This window comes from Camelina sativa, chromosome 12 (genome assembly GCF_030686135.1).
Source record: "Camelina sativa cultivar CO46 ecotype springtype chromosome 12, ASM3068613v1".
NCBI lineage: Eukaryota > Viridiplantae > Streptophyta > Magnoliopsida > Brassicales > Brassicaceae > Camelina > Camelina sativa.
The window spans coordinates 27,639,083-27,655,665 of NC_141891.1; the positions used below are offsets into that span (position 1 = coordinate 27,639,083).

The following is a 16,583-nucleotide window of genomic DNA, read 5'->3' on the forward strand; positions in this document are numbered from 1 at the left end:
CATGATGTTGTGTGATGGAATTGATTATGAGTAGTTAGTCAATTTGTTTGCGGTATGGAGTCCTAGTATCATCCTCCTCGAGCCTTCAATGAGATTCCACGGTAAGATGTGTACTCTATGTGCGGTTTTTGAATTGTGTGCTTAGCCTTCTGTTCTGGGTAGTGCAGATGGCTAGAGAGGGTGCTGTTGGTCGCGGTCGTGGTCGTGGTCGTGGGCGTGGTCGTGGTCGTGGTCGGGGACGAGGTCAGGTTCCTGAGGCCAGTGTGAGTGTAGCCCAGAGCATGGCCAGTGAGGAGGTGGCGGAGTCACAGGTTCATCCTAGTGTGTCTGGAGACCAGGCTGGTTTGGGTGACGGCAGGGCGGATGGGCCCGGTGTCGGTCACGGTGTTGCCCCGGGTGTGGGGGTTGCAGCGGGAGGTGCTCCAGGCAGGGAGGATGTCTTGATGGACTTGCTAGCTCAGGTTTTGCAGCGACTTCCAGCAGTTGTGCCGCCAGTGGTTGGTGGGCAGGATCCAGTAGTGCCGCCAGTGGTTGGTGGGCAGGATCTAGTAGTGCCACCAGTGGGTGGTGGGCAGGGTCCAGCGGTGCAGCCTGTGGCGGGTTTGCAGGCAGGTGTGCAGCCGGGGGCCGAGGTAGTGGATGCACAGTATGTGCGGATGATGGAGCAGCTGCGGCATGTGAGAGCCGGGTATTTCTCAGGAAGTACCGATCCGAGTGTAGCGGATGAGTGGAGAGAGCGGATGGAGGATATTTTCCTTTCGCTTAGGTGTCCCGACCGGTACAGGGTGGATCTGGCAGTGTTTTACTTGTCAGGAGATGCTCGTGTGTGGTGGAGGTCGGTGACAGCACGGAGGGTGCAGCGGGGTATGTCTTGGGGAGATTTTGTGGGGGAGTTTAACTCCAAGTATTTTCCTCAGGAGGCTCTTGATCGTATGGAGGCACGGTTCTTGGGTTTGACTCAGGGGGACCGTACAGTGCGGGAACTGGATGCAGAGTTCAGTCGGCTTGTGGGGTATGCAGGCCGGGCTTGGGAGCCAGAGTCGGCTCAGGTGCGGAGGTTCTTGCTGGCTTTGCGAGATGATCTGAGGACTCGGTGCAGAGTGAGGAGCTATGCCACGAGGGCGGAGCTGGTTGAGGTTGCAGCTGGGATAGAGGATGACTTGAGGTCACAGTTAGTGGTGGTCACTCCAGCGGTTCGTTCAGAGGAGACATTGGAGCAGAGCATTCCAAACAAGGATAGGCAGTTGGAGCAAAGGCGTAAAAGGAAGCGGGAAGAGACGACAGTGGTAAACCAAGGTAGCCAGGGAGGTTATGGGAGCGGGAGCATGGATCACGTGTCGGTAAGCGGGGCCAGGGGAGGTGATTCGCAGGAGTATCGTCGAGTGTGTTATCATTGCGGGGAGGAAGGGCATATCAGGCCTTTCTGTCCTAAGAGGAGGCAGATGATGGAGGTTGCGGTGCAGCCAAAAGGAGGACCGGGTGTCCATTCCGGCTCTCAGTTTTAGCTTATGTATTCTTTCTTTCATTATGTATTTTCATTTGGAGTTGTAAACGATTATTGCATTGAGGTTCTAATAAAAGTTGGAGTTCTTTGGTTTTGGGATTTGTGAAAAATCACTGGAAAGGAAATAGCACGGGAGTCTATAAATGGAAAGTTTCCATAAATAGAAGGTTGCTATAAATGGAAAGTTTCCATAAATAGAAGGTTGCTATAAATGGAAAGTGTTATAGGAGTCAGAGCTTTTCTATTTTTGAAAAGTGTATGAAAATACCTTGAGGGTAGGGTGTTCCAGGGTGACCGGGTAGTGGTCATGGTGGTGTTCGGGATATGAGTTTTCGTGAAGGCGCAATGCTAAAAGAGGAAAGTTTCTAAAAATAGAAGTTTCCAGAAATGGAAAGTGTTGAGGTAGATCTAGTCGGGAGATACTCGTTGACATCAGACTTGTTTGCTCAAGATTGTGTGGGCTCAACTCATGTGATACCGATAGCTCGATGGACTTTGTGGCCAGAGAGTGGGAGTGGTATGTCTGCTTCGGATGACGATCCGAGAGCGCGCTTTAGGGTGACGACCCAAGAGCGGGATATTTGAGACTCCCTGGATACCGTAGCTGTGAGCCATGGCTCGGCAGTGAGCCGGTATGTCTCGAGGGTTACGACCCGAGAGCGGGGGGAGTGGGTGTGTGAGACTCCCTGGATACCGTAGCTGTAGGCTGTGGCCTGGCAGTGAGCCGGTATGACTCGAAGGTTGCGACCTGAGAGCGGGGGGAGTGTGTGTGTGAGTGACTTCCTGGATGCCGTAGCTTAAGGCGGTTGGCCTGATAGCGAGCCGGCATGATTCGTTGGTTGCGACCACGGACGGGGGAAGCACTGAGTTGTGAGCAAATAGTGTCTTTGATGTGAGTATATTAACTAAAGGGAGATCTCGTGGTTCAGTCGGAGGTGTGCGGGCTGTTGCGACAGTTGCACAGGAAACCTTGGCTGACGGTGTTTAGTCCGGTCGGAGGACGTGCGGGCTGTGTTGACGGTGGCACGTCCTTGACGGATGGATGGTGTCGCGGAATTCGAGGACGAATCCTTATTGGTGGGGGAGAATTGTAACATCCGCGAACCAGATTTTGTGATTTTGGGAGGAGTGTCGATCGACACCCTAGTGGCATCGATCGACACCACTAATTTCTGGGTTCGACAGGTTTGTTTTAATTCGCGATTTTTCGATTGGGATGGTTTGGTTAGTGGTTTAACCGGGTATTTAAAGGGGAAATCGACAAAGTAAGGGTTTATTCTTTTTCCTCTGTCGCCGTTTTGTGTTTTTGGAGAGAAAAAGGGAGAAAAGTGTGTTCTTGAGATTCCTAAGAGAGATTTAGTGAGATTGCTGGTTATTCTTGAGTTTTCTGTTGCTGGGAACGAAGGAGAAGCTTTCTAAGGAGTTTCTCTACTGTTCTTCGACCTTTTCCTTCTGTATTTTGAGGTGAGTGCTTGACTATGGTTGATCTGAGCATGAGATCTCTCTTGTTTGTGTGTTTTTTTTGCTGTTTGTGTTGTTTTGTTGCTTGGGTTCGTTGCTTCTGTGATTCCCAGTGATTTCTGAGGTAATTGGGTGAATTTGGAACGGATTCGGGATGGTTTGGAATCTGGATTCGTCGTTCGTGTTCGTGCAGTTCGCGTCTGCAGATATGGCATCGATCGACACCATTCGAGCATCGGTCGACACTTTTGGTTCAGCATCGGTCGACACTTTCTTGTGGCATCGGTCGACACCTTTGGTTCAGCATCGGTCGACACTTTCTGGTGGCATCGGTCGACACTTTCTGGTGGCATCGGTCGACACTAGTCTCCACCGAGACTTGTTTTCCTGGTTTGATGTATTGCTTGTGTTTTGTTTGCTTGCATAACTTGAGGGTCTCATTTGCTTGTGTGTATAACCTAGTAGATGGGAGGACGGCCTCACTAAGTATTTATGATAATACTTACGCATCTCAATTGTTGTTTGTGATGTGCAGGTAAGGGAAAAGTGTGATCGTGGAATCAAAAGCGATGAGGAGGAGGATGTTCTAGAGGCTTGATTGATTGTGGTCTAGCTGTTGTTAGGTTGCTAGAATAAGTCATTGGAACATTGTAGGATGTTAGCTTTCGGTTATTTCCTTGTTTGGATTTTGGTGTTATTGGTTATTGGATTATTTATGTTGGAATTTTATTGGATTAATGGAATTGTTTTATTTGGTTATACGCGGTTATTGATTGTTGTTAGGATGTTAGTGGGTATGGGACCACTAGTAATTAAGGTAAAAAAAAAAAAAAAACGGGAAGGGTTGTTTCAGGAGGAAGAGAGACATTGCCCACAATAACACGGGGAAGAGAGTAAGGAGAAGAAGAAGAGATAGTGGAGAGAGTACCGGGATGGGAAGTTAGGTGAGCCGTTGCCGCAGAGTCCATGTACCAACAAGCGCCCGCAGGGTCTGTAAAAGTCATGGTGTTGAACGCACCGGCGAGAACAGTGAGGATCATGTCCATGGACGGCGTGGAAGGAGATTGTTGTGTCGATGCAAGATACGGCGAGCCATGCGGTGGAGGTGTTGAGCCGATGATGCTAGAAGACGGACGCGATGCCATGGGTACGGTATGTGACGATGGAGGTGGGCGTTGGTGAGTAGCAGATTGAGACCAGGCCACTGTGTTAGGCCATGAGGGCATGTTGGACCATGGAGGAAACATGGGCCATTGATGCTGTTGGGGACATGGCCATGTGGGGTGCTGAGAGTTCCAATTGCCATTGTTCCAACTTCCACTGTCACGACCTTTATTGTTGTAGGAGTGACATCCGCCACCACGGTTGCCACGATTGTGTCGACCGCCACCGCGAGTGGGTTGGTGTGGGGAGGATGAAGACGACAATCGGGTGTCATATTCATATGGTGACGTAGCAAGAAGAACCTGAGGGGAGGATGTATTGTCAAGATGTGACGGATCCGGACGACGAAGTGTTTTGAGACGGTCTTCCTCGTCTTTGAGCATGGATCTAGCATCGTTGAAAGAGCAAGGGGGAGATCGATGTTTGATGACATTAATAATGTTATCAAATTTAGAACTCAAGCCATTGAGAAGATGTCGAACAAGAGCACGGTCGTTGACAGGAGCATTCACATTCGCAAGGAGATCAGAGAGAGACTTCATTTTTGGCAATCGTCATGGACGGAGAGATCAACAATCTGGAGGTTTCGATTAGTGATGTTAAAATGGGCTACCCGGACCCGTTTAGGTTCTGCCCGTTTAGACCCTGCCCCTTTAATTGAATGCCCACTTAAACCCGTTTAAATTTGATACCTGTTTGTCTAAAACCCGTTTTAATTACTTAGGTCCGTGTATGCCCGTTAGGCCCGTTTACATTATATATGTTTTTTTTTTTTTTTTTTTTTGAGAAGAGTGTTTCTCCTCCACCTCCTTCACGTCTTGGTGTTTCTCTTCCACCTCCTTCACCAAACCCAAATATGAAAAACACAACATTACACAAACCTAGATATCAAAAACTCAATAACCCACAAATCCAATTCAACAAACGAATTAACACAAAGAGGATTTGCTCCTCTATAGTATGCGCTTGTGATATTGCTCGGTATCTAAAAGTAACCAAACACAAAATTCAACAATACAATGGATCTCTTAGTTCTTAGACTCTAAAAAATCAGAAGTATCTAGATCTAATCGAAGATAATAACATTCAAAACTATAATAATGGAAGCAGAGGCGAAGATGCTTGGAGCACAGATGGTGAGGCTTGAAGGAAGAGACGACGAAGCTTGGAAGAGGAAGCGATGACGACAAAAAGATTAATAGAGCAAAACCCTAAATCAAAACTATGTCGTTTGAAGGAAAAAAAAATAGTACATATGATAAACGGGTAACCCGTTTAATTTTGATCAAACCCGCTATACCCGTGGGTCTAAACGGGTTAACCCGTTTACATCCCTTTATTTTTATACTGTAGCTAAATGGGTAACGGAAATTTTTATACAGAACCCGTTTAGGCCCGCGGGCTCTGAGCCCGTTTTAACATCACTAGTTTCGATGTTCATTCTCAAGCTGAATAACACGAGCCTCCTTGTTGTCAAGGAACAGATTCTCGATGGTGGTCCAGAGGTCACGCGCGGTGCACTTCGTGTAACATCCCCAATTTTAAAGTTGGTATTTGGGTCAATTTTGTTACAAGAGTAAGATTAGTCCATTAAAAGCCCATAACTGAACGTAAAGCAAATGAAAAAAAAGTTATGTTGTGTGCCCTCGTTAAAGCCGTAAAAGGGAGTCGATTGATTCTAAACCTAAAACACAACAATCACCGAGGATGAGAGAGACGAGAGAAAGCTGAGCCACCATTTTCCTTGCTGAGAAGGAGAGGAAGAGGTCACGGGAGACTTGTAGTTAGCCACCGTCCGTCATCACCGTTGGTGAGCAAGCCATCGTATATCACTGGAGTTACTACCATGTGTTAGCCGCTGTCACTGGAGATGTCAGCCACTGTTACCGGAGATGTCAACACCTGACACCAGAGGCGTCGTGGTCCATCGGCGACGTCGTTATGGGTAAGGAAACCCTAGATTTGTTTTGTAACTTGCGGGATAAGTTTCTGATATTGTCTTGATGGATTGTTGCTTTGTTGTTGTTTAATTGTTGAGTCATGAGGACGTAGCCACCATGGGCTGAACCATCTCGTGGAGCTGCGGAACAGATCCGTCGAGAACAGTTGCAGAGGTAAACGATGAAGCTTTAGTCTCGTCTGTTGTATTTTGTTGATTATTAAACCGATGAGTTAAACCAAGCTAAACCAAGACACGTACGGGATTATGGAGTTGTGCGACTAGTGTGAATTGGGTTTGTTTATTGATTAAACTCGATTATGTGGTTGTGCAGATAAATTGGGATTACTGAACTCGAACGTATACATGGTAACGTGGGTTTATTAAATTATTAGATTTTGGTTTGATTTAATTATTAAGCAAAATCTTATTAATTTATTTGGAGACATTGGTTTAGGTTGGTTTAATCCATGAAATTGATTTTGTATATTATTGGGAAGTAATATTGACCAGTAATGCTAAACCGTTGCAGACGGAATTTATTGTTGCAAGTGCTAAACCAAAGATGTGATTCATGTGACTAAGGTGAGGACTAGTTGGTTTCTTCTACATATTCAGATGTGTTTGGATAGTTGCTTAGTCTAAGGTTAAGTTGAGTATACCTACGAGTTGCATATAATATAAGTAACCGTATTTGTTTGTTGAGTGTATTAATATTTATAAGTATATAAATATATTTTCATAAAGTATAAGAAAGAGAACTAGTATTATAGAGTTGGATATTGAACTAAAATGGATATTTTATGAGTGTTGTTTGATGATTGCGTGAATGCATGTTTTGTTGTGGTAAAATAAGTGCTTGTGTGTGAGGAGATAGGTGCCAAGGGCACATAGATGCGGGTGAGCCGCAGAGAGTCCTGCAAGGAGAATTCCTTATAGTTGTGTGGTGGTCTACGGGCGCGGAATGCGGGTAGATCAGGATGACTGACGAGCCGACGTGTGTGCAATGCTAGGAACAAGTGCAAGAGTCGCTTGGGGTCCGTAAGCATGAGCACGAGTGATTGATGCTAGGACGAAGTGCAAGAGGCATGGAGGTTCTGTAAGCATGGTGCATGAAGAAGTGCAAAAGCATGAGGGATCTGATAATGCACGAGGATAGCACACACGTTGTATCCGACCTGTCTTTAGGGTGGTTATGGGACGTAGTTCCATTTGTGTGATGTGTGCGTATGTTTGTGTGTCACAAGATTTAGGACACAATGATTGCTGCTTGTCTTAGGTTTAGACTTCAGGATTGTCTAAGCGTATTTGGGTGTGGAGACTTCGGGAGCCCTACGGCTTTCCCTCACTGAATAATTATCAATTACTCACCCCTCTCTTTTGCAGGTTGGTTAAATCAAGAGTTCGTTTTGTGTTGTTAGCTGGTGATTTTGCATTTAAGAGTGTTTCGGGCCGGGCCAGGAAGTCAACCCGTTGACCAGCTCCGGATATCTGAGTTTGGGTGTTACACTTCGTCTTCAAGACAGTCTTAAGAAGAGATTCAGAGATTGTCCCGTAGATCCACATCTTGATGGTGCCATTGATTTGAGACCAGTGAGTTTCCGCTGGCCCTGTAGGAACCGAGGTGCCATCAAGGTGGCCAAGAACGCTGAAACTATGGCAGTGCGTTTCAAACCATTCTCGCCATATGTCGTAGTTCATCTGTATCATATCCAAAATGATTGGAATATGAGCCTTGATCTGAGTGAGATTTAGAGAGCTATCAGAGGCTGGAGTTGATTGGAGCCGCCATTGTTGCAGAAGAGAAGAAAGAAGACAGAAGTTACAGCAGCAGAGGTGGAGAAGAAGAAGAAGAAAAAAGAAAGAGAGAAGCGTAAAAATATTTTTTTTTTTTAAGAGAGAAGAGAGGGGGGCTGTTGGTTAGAGCACTGACTTTTATACTATGTTTGATTAGGCTAATCCAATCGATAATTGGTGTCATTGTATTCATGAGATTATATAGGAGAGGTTGTACAAGGTAGCAGTTAGAGGCTATTAACTCAGCTTCCTAATATACACAGAATAATATGTATTCTTATTCTAATACTGCTGTTACAAATAATAAAAGAAGCCGTATAACGTCACTGTTTTCTTCTTTGACACGTAATCAAGATGGTGCTGCTTCAGCAAACCATCGAAGTCACTCCCGCATTATGGAATCAACACTGAAGACATGTCATACAAGCCGAAAGATGTGTACATAATGAAGATTCGAGTAAAGGGCAATCTACACCGGTCACCACGCCCATAAACGTGGCACAGACACCTCCAGGCACCGGTTATAATTCCTGTAACTGGAGGGCAAACTCATCGCTCGTCCTTTTCGCCAAAACGACACCACTTTATTTTTTAAGTCTTGTGGCTAGTTGAAATTTGGTTGTAGTCGCTTAATTAGATCATAATCGTTGAGTTGTTTGTCTCAGCGGAGTAACTGGAGTAGTTTAACAGTTTCTATAAACGATCAGTTTAAAGTTGGATGTTTTTCCAGTTTATGGTTGGAATGGATAATTGTTACATAATTGAACACTGAACTGAGATCGATATGAATCCAAACTATGACATCGATTTATTGGGAATGTTTGTTACACCTACCCCCTCTTTTCCATTGTGAAAATGCACATCTTTTCCACTGTCAAATTAGGAAAGGATTGAAACAATATGCATAGATAGAGAGAGAGAAACTAGGAGAGAAAGAAAAGAATAAACCAAATATCAATATCCCAACTTTTATGCCATTTTTAATAGAAACACGTATTTTATGTATAGAAAGCTCTTCACTGTTGTTGAGTCGAGCATAAAATGACATCTCGGCATCACAATATTCTGTCGAAAGCCAAAACAAGAGCAGCAACAAAAGCTCAGTAACATGAAATTCTAGACGAGAGGAACCAAAGGTCCTCAACACCACTTGCTGAAATTTGTGTGGCTCTTGATAAAACTGGCCACTCGGCAGTTTATACACCAATCTTTTCATATATTGTTCTACCGGTATACTACCATCCAAGTGCAAAGGAATGAATTTCGGCCCAGCTTGAAACTGTGTAAAGAGTGCCAGAGAGTCCTTTCCAGGTTGATGATGATTCCTCTTCAGTTTGTTGTTTCTGTTTCTGAACGATTCCAGAAAACAAAGGCACAAATGAGACCCCAAAATGGGTTCCCACTCTCCTGAGACTCGAGCTTGAGCCAACCACTATTCCTATATCTGCTTCGAGGAGACACAGCAAGTCACCTACTGAATCTCCAATATAAACAGTCAGGGGGCTTTTCTTCTCGTTGATATCCTTTCCATTTTGTAGGATACTTTTGAACTGTTGAGCTTTGTTGATCGGGGATTCCACCTTTCTCTCGATTTCACCAGTCGAGATGGATTCCTCGAATGTGAATTCATTAGCATGTACTTCCACTGAATCGACTCCGCCTGTCAAAAAAATAATTTTTTTTTTTAACTTAGTTTCTTAATTCTAGGGGATGAGTTGGGCACATACCTGCACAAAAGGCTGCCCTTATCAGGTCACCGCACCAACAATACGAAAGCACATGAACTTTTGCATTTAGATTCTCAGTTTCTAAAATTTTCTGGAAGACATTGATGCAGCCATCTTGAAGAATTAACCTTTCCCCAGCTCGCTTAATGTCTTCGAGATTTAGGCCCTTTAGTACACCAGACTCGATCACTCGATTGTTTGCCTGTTTCTCAAAATCTGAGAGCTGCTCTAGTGCTTTACATAAACCCTCATAGTCAAACTTGTCCGCTACAAAAGAAATCCCACATTGTGAGAAAAAACAGACAGAAAGTCTCAACCACTTTATAGTGGCCAAGTAAATTAGTATAGTCGTTGAAACTGTGTCAGCTAAAAGTAATCAAGTCTGACCCTTTTCCTTATTCAGAATATTCTCTATGCATTCTTCATAATGCTCCGTGTATTGCTTAGAAAGTAGATTCCAGGTGTTCCTAAGGTCAGATGAGAGCATTCGATGTATTTGTAGTCCAGATCGACTCAATTCATCTTTTGGGGCAGTTACAATTGCTATTTCCGCTAAAATAGCAGAAGAATCCACAACGGTGCAAGTCAGATCAAAATCAGAAAAGATCACCAGATCATCTTTTGAATGATTCTTGAACAGTGGAACTATGGTAGGCTGAGCAAGAGGTTGGGCATGGAAAAACTCTACTTCAAGTTTCATAGCCTGTTGATACAATTTTTCAATTATGTCTAATTCTTCACCAGTCATAGAGACACTAAGCTTCTCAAGCAAGTCTTCAGTTTGCTTGGCTGATGCCTAGATTAAAGGAAAATAGACTATTCATTATACAAGATGCATCATTTCACACCGCATACTAAAACCCTAAAGGGTTAACAGAATTATTCAGAATCATACAACTACGACATACCTGGAAAGCATCACTAGAATAATTATCGACCCATTTCTTGTAGGGTTGGTTCACATCACTCGGATCAAGAAATGCTCCAAACTCCTTACCGAGAAAGGCATACAACCTCATGCAAGGTGTCACAGCACCAAGCGTGTAGGCAGCAACTTTTGTTTTTTCAAATGGAGTATCAAGCATGCCGGGAGCTTTGCATCCTTCTACTTTTCCGGATGCTGTAGCTAACAAGAACTCAGTGTATTTCAAAGTTGCTGAGTTTATACTTACTTCTTTGCTGATGTCTAAATCCCAATCCTGCAAGGATCAGATAAACATACTACTGAGAATAGCATTTGATAAGAAAATCATAATAATGATGTCAACGAAATCAATATAATTAAGCTAACAGAAATCTTAGGAAGATTTTTTCAGAATTTAGATTCTAAGCAGCACCAATATACAAGAAGCATTCAGTATCCAGGATGAGGAACCACCGCATGTAAAAGCCATAGCTTCAATAAATATCTCAATGTACTCTCCAAGTTCTATAGTAAAATAAAGTGGTACTTTCACTAACTGTGCTTAGCTTAGAATTCTGAACCAAAGGCGTAATTAAACTAATTTGTTTACTGTTGGGTAAGCATTATTAAAAATATTTAGCCTCTATCTAAGAAAACCACCCATTTGGTACTTATATCATGATCAGAAAATAGATTGCACCATCCTCCAACAACTAGAAAAAAATGAACAATTAATTTGATATTGAACCAGCCAAGCAACAAGAAGGTTTTCTCTAGTTAGATACATGAAGTTAGGCCCATCTTAGGGACTCTTGTTAATTTTGATGTTCAATTTCTGGTAATTACGAAAAAAGAGAGCATGTAAAACAGGGAAGACATTTATGTTTTACCTGTACAAATGAGTCATGCATTTTCAATTCTTCCATCACGCTTTTTCTCAAGTCAGAAATTGCCAATTTATCATCATCATCATCAGCACACCCTTCGGCCAACTCATACCTAAAAAAGCAGGAACAAAAATATTTATAACGAAAACAAGTAAAGCTACGAAAGCCTTTTATTGAAAGGGGTTAAGATAACCATTTCTTCATATCTTATCACTGATAAGCTGCACAAAATGTTTCTCACATACATTGTAACAAATCAAAATCATTTGATCAACTGCTAAAGTGAAAATGATAATGTGGCACTGAATAAGAGCAGCATCCCAGACCACCAGAACGGATCTTATGATGAATAAGAATCCTATCCTAGATTCCTATGTCAAAGGATAGTAAGGTAATAAATCATCTGGCAGACACAAACAACCACACTATATGTGAAGCGAAAAGCAGCCTTATGAAATCTTAGAAATCATTCCAAGAGAACATAGAATCTTACAAAAATTAGAGGACCAGAAAAAAAAACATTTCAACATAAAAACACTGCTCTTGATATACTTTCTTTCATATACAGGGACCAATAGAAAACTTACCCATACTTAGGAGCCAATACTCTTTATCTGAACTTCATGTTAATAGTTAATTAACAACTTCAGAAACCCAAAAAGTCAGATGCATGAATTCAAATATAATCGACATTATCCACATAACTTGTGGTTAACAACTGAGATAATGGTTGACAAAAGCATGAATCATATATTATATATTCCATATTGGATCTCTTCTCTTACATATCAGGTACACACAGCTTTTGATTCTAGTAACCTACAATTCATGGAGTTTTAAGCAAAATGTGAAGCTCCAGATCCATACATTCAAGCCCTAATATAAAAACCTCCAATCTCTAACATTACCATCTACGTTCATCTTCACTTTGCAGTCTCAAGCATCATTTGTATCCACAATCCAAGTAAATGAGGGCAATTCACAAAAGGAAACTTACGCGTGAGCAAACGCCTTGAGGAAATGAACATCCTGTGCAATATACTGACGAAATGTGTCGATTTTGAGGCTTCCGGCGGCTAAACAGACGGCGAATGGGCTGTAGATAGAGAAGAGGGACTCTCTGTTAAACTTGATCCAGAGCTTCCTTGCAAGAGCTTCTTCCGAGTTAGGAGTCATCGCCATCGCTGAAGAGAAGGCGGCCGCCGCCATTGGACTAGTCGCCGATCTGAAGACCGGAGACTTGATGGGAACCCAGAGAGAACAGATCGGCGCGGCGGTGCGTGGAGATCGGAGGAGACCAAGCGAGTTATTATTGATGACGCGCGTGGAGAAGAGGAAGCGCATAAACGAGATTAAAGAGAAGAGCTTCGCTCCCTGTGCAAGGTTCGATGCAGATAGAGAGAGAACTCACTTTCTTTGTTTGGGAAACTTAGAAATAAATGATTTTTTTTAAATATTTGTCTATCTACACTTTATTTTTGTATGTGTAATCATATAGATTTTATAATAATCAAAATCCAGTTTTACCTTCATTTTTCAAAAACCAAAATAAGAAAAAATATAAATATATTTTGAAAAGTGTATTTATTTCCGAAAATTAAAAAAAAAAAAAAAAAAAAAAAATAGGAAACCTAAATCTTTAATTGATTAAGAGACTTCTACAACCATCAAAACCTTTTTGTTTCTCCTCTTATACCAAATCTTAAAGAAAAAAACTTCGGTGAACGTAGTCATCAAGTCATAGTTTGATAATTTGATCTTAAGGTCCATCATTTATCCCTTCATATTTACTACCCTCTTAACAAATATCTTAATTGTTCGTCTTTGTCATTTTACAAATCTTTGGAGAAGGTGGAAAATTCTTGTGAGCATGGCAAAGGGGTTTCATCGTATGGTTAAAAATCATACTATTACTGAGCGGATAAAACATCTCTCGAAAGACCTGCATGATCATGCATACTTTTTGTTGTCTCATCTCATAAATTGGGTCAAGACGCGGATGAGTCTTAGCATTATTATAAAGCACCTCTCCGCTAGGTTGAAAAATCACATTTCACGTGAACTGAAGGAGGTGATGTCTTGGTTTGGGGGTAGGACCTATTAGAGAGTAGTTGGTATATAAGATTGGTTAACTTAAATACAATTGATTTCCGGTTTAGTTTAGATCCGGTTTAGTTTATTTCAATGTATATATCACAGTTTTGTAAAGTTTGTTACATTTGAGAAATAAGAAAATCATTTCACAAAACTCTCTTTGTTCTGCGATTCTATTATGGTATCAGAGCTTTGTTTCCGCAAAATCTGGTGATTTCACCTTCGATTTCTTTCGATTCCTTCAAATTACATTGATCAATCATCTTCATCTTCTTCGATTGACCTACCGAAGCTTTGATTTGAAGAAAATGGTGCGAAAAGGGGGAAAACTGAAGAGTAGAAGTGTTACGCCAGAATTCGATGGATCCGCAGCCAAGGTTACTCGTGAATCGGCGATCTATGAAGAACCTGAGCTTGGATTTGGGAAATCGCAACGTTCTCAGCGATCGGAGGGATACGGAACTCAAGGATCGATGTCGCGCCTATCGGAACCGTCGGATAATCCTTTCAATCTCCAATCCTCCGATCACCCAGGTTTAACGATCGTTGCTCATGTCTTAGATGGATCAAATTACAATAGCTGGTCTATAGCGATGAAGATAAGTTTAGAGGCTAAGAATAAGCTTTGCTTTATCGATGGATCTATGTTGAGACCAAGTGAAAGTGATTTTGATTTCAAGATATGGAGTAGATGTAACAGTATGGTGAAGTCGTGGATCCTAAATGTCGTCAACAAGGAGATTTATGATAGCATTCTTTACTATCAAGATGCTGTTGAAATGTGGAATGACTTGTTTACTAGGTTTCGAGTGAACAATCTACCAAGGAAATACCAACTGGAGCAGGCTATGATTACGCTTAAGCAAGGAGACCTTGATCTGTCCACTTACTTTACTAAGAAGAAGACATTGTGGGAACAACTTTGCAACACTAGGTCTCGAACAGTTAAGAAGTGTGATTGTGATCAGGTGAAAGAATTACTTGAAGAAGCGGAGGTCAGTCGAGTGATTCAGTTTCTTATGGGGTTGAATGATAATTTCAACAATATTCGAGGTCAGATCTTAAACATGAAGCCATTGCCGGGGTTGAGTGAAATATATAATATCTTGGATCAGGATGAGAGTCAACGTGTTGTTGGAAACAGAAAACCATTGGTGACTCCTTCTGCTTTTCAGACTCAAACAGTTCAACCAGAACCGAATCAGATCTTGATGGCTCAAGGGAACTTTCAGAAACCGAAATGTTCACATTGCTCTCGTTTGGGACACACAGTGGATAAGTGCTACAAAGTCCATGGTTATCCACCTGGTCATCCAAGGGCTAAGAAGAACACGTTTATGGGAAGTACCAACTTGACAAATGCTGATCAATTTTATGGTGAAAAGGAGAATTGTCCTGAAGAGAAAGAAGAAGATATGTCCAAGGATCAGATTCAACACATGATATCTTATTTGAGCTCTAAACTCCAATCCACTAGTGTCACTGCCTGCCCGGACAAGGCCATAGCTTCGACTTCAAATTCTGTACCAACCATCTCCCAGATGGTTGGTACTTTCCTTTCTCTTTATGATCTCACCTATTATGACATGTTAACTTCATCTATACCTCATGAAACTGAGTTGTCTTTTAGAGCTTGGGTCATAGATTCAGGTGCTAGTCATCATGTTACTCATGAGAGGGAGATGTATGTAGAATACCAAGCCTTAGAAAGAACTTATGTTAGACTTCCTAATGGCCAAACAGTTAAAATAGAAGGGACTGGTTACATTCAACTCACAGATGCTTTAGGTCTTTATAATGTGTTATACATACCTGAATACAAATTTAATCTGTTGAGTGTAAGTGTTGTCACTAAAACATTGAAGTCTAAAGTGGTTTTTACTTCTGATGATTGTTGCATTCAGGCTCTTACTCAGGAGGTAATGATTGGAAGAGGTAGTCAAGTTGCAAATCTATATGTTTTGAGTCTTGATAAAAAGCTTGTTAATCTGTCGTCTTCAACTTTTCCTGGTAAGTTTGTCTGTTCTATTCAAAAAGTAGATTCTAATATTTGGCATCAAAGATTAGGACATCCTTCTGTTTCTAAAATAGAGTCTCTTTCTGATATTTTGTTGTTACCAAAGAAAACTATAAATAAGAATTCTCATCATTGTCGTATATGTCATCTTTCAAAACAGAAACATTTACCTTTCAAGTCTATGAATCACATGCGTAATAAACCTTTTGAATTGCTTCACATAGATACTTGGGGTCCTTTTTCTGTCCCTACAGTAGATGGCTATAGATATTTCCTGACAATTGTTGATGATTATAGTAGAGCTACCTGGTTATATATGCTTAAACAAAAATCTGATGTCTTACATGTTTTTCCTGATTTTTTAACAATGGTTGAGACTCAATATAACACTAAGGTTTGTTCTGTTAGATCTGGTAATGCTAATGAATTGAAATTTACTGAATTGTATTTGCAAAAAGGAATTAAGTCTTTTCATTCATGTCCTGAAACCCCTGAACAAAATTCAGTTGTAGAACGGAAACATCAGCATCTGTTGAATGTAGCTAGGGCTCTTATGTTTCAGTCTGGTATACCTTTAGAATATTGGGGGGGATTGTGTGTTAACTGCAGTTTTCTTAATAAATAGATTACCTTCCTCTGTTATAGACAATAAGACTCCTCTAGAACGCTTAACATCAGAAATTCCAGATTATCATTCTCTTAAGAGCTTTGGTTGTTTATGTTATTGTTCTACTTCTCCTAAGTCTAGAACTAAGTTTGATCCTAGGGCTAGAGCTTGTGTTTTTCTAGGTTATCCTTCAGGTTTTAAGGGCTACAAGCTACTAGACATAGAGACATACTCAGTTTCTGTTTCTCGACATGTCATATTCTATGAGGATATTTTTCCTTTTGCATCATCTACAATCTCAGATGATGCAAAGACTTTCTTTCCTCATTTTTCTCTTCCTGTGCAAATCAATGATGGACAATCGCCTTTAGTGCAACCATCTTCTGATGCTCCTCACAATTCTGATGAGTCATCTTCCATGGTTTCTGTTCCTTCTGAACTTAAACCAACTCGGCAGAGAAAACTGCCATCCCACTTACAGG

At 41.7% G+C, this 16,583-nt stretch overlaps 2 protein-coding genes across 2 annotated transcripts; one reads left to right on the top strand and one right to left on the bottom strand.

Moving 5' to 3' along the window:
* Window positions 1-8,842: 8,842 nt before the first annotated feature.
* LOC104732470 (bifunctional TH2 protein, mitochondrial) lies at window positions 8,843-13,006 on the bottom strand. Its single transcript, XM_087478202.1, has 6 exons — window positions 12,381-13,006; window positions 11,387-11,495; window positions 10,501-10,791; window positions 9,980-10,388; window positions 9,593-9,859; window positions 8,843-9,525 (listed from the first exon to the last, which is right to left on the bottom strand). Exons 1-6 carry the CDS (start codon window positions 12,725-12,727, stop codon window positions 9,101-9,103), a joined length of 1,848 nt encoding a protein of 615 aa, XP_087334328.1. The 5' UTR covers window positions 12,728-13,006; the 3' UTR covers window positions 8,843-9,100.
* A 741-nt stretch (window positions 13,007-13,747) lies between these two features.
* Window positions 13,748-15,416, top strand: LOC147930945 (uncharacterized). The gene is made up of 2 exons (XM_087477846.1): window positions 13,748-15,025; window positions 15,382-15,416. The coding sequence occupies exons 1-2, from the start codon at window positions 13,786-13,788 to the stop codon at window positions 15,414-15,416; spliced, it is 1,275 nt and encodes a 424-aa protein (XP_087333972.1). The 5' UTR covers window positions 13,748-13,785.
* Window positions 15,417-16,583: the final 1,167 nt, after the last annotated feature.

Excerpts from the sequence above, each read along its gene's own strand:
- LOC104732470 (XM_087478202.1), bottom strand. The coding sequence starts at position 12,727 with ATGCGCTTCCTCTTCTCCACGCGCGTCATCAATAATAACTCGCTTGGT. Across the intron at positions 10,389-10,500 it reads ATTCTAGTGATGCTTTCCAG|GCATCAGCCAAGCAAACTGA; the intron begins GTATGTCGTAGT and ends CCTTTAATCTAG. Across the intron at positions 9,860-9,979 it reads TATTCTGAATAAGGAAAAGG|CGGACAAGTTTGACTATGAG; the intron begins GTCAGACTTGAT and ends TTTCTTTTGTAG.
- LOC147930945 (XM_087477846.1), top strand. The coding sequence starts at position 13,786 with ATGGTGCGAAAAGGGGGAAAACTGAAGAGTAGAAGTGTTACGCCAGAA. Across the intron at positions 15,026-15,381 it reads AACCATCTCCCAGATGGTTG|GCTCTTACTCAGGAGGTAAT; the intron begins GTACTTTCCTTT and ends TGTTGCATTCAG.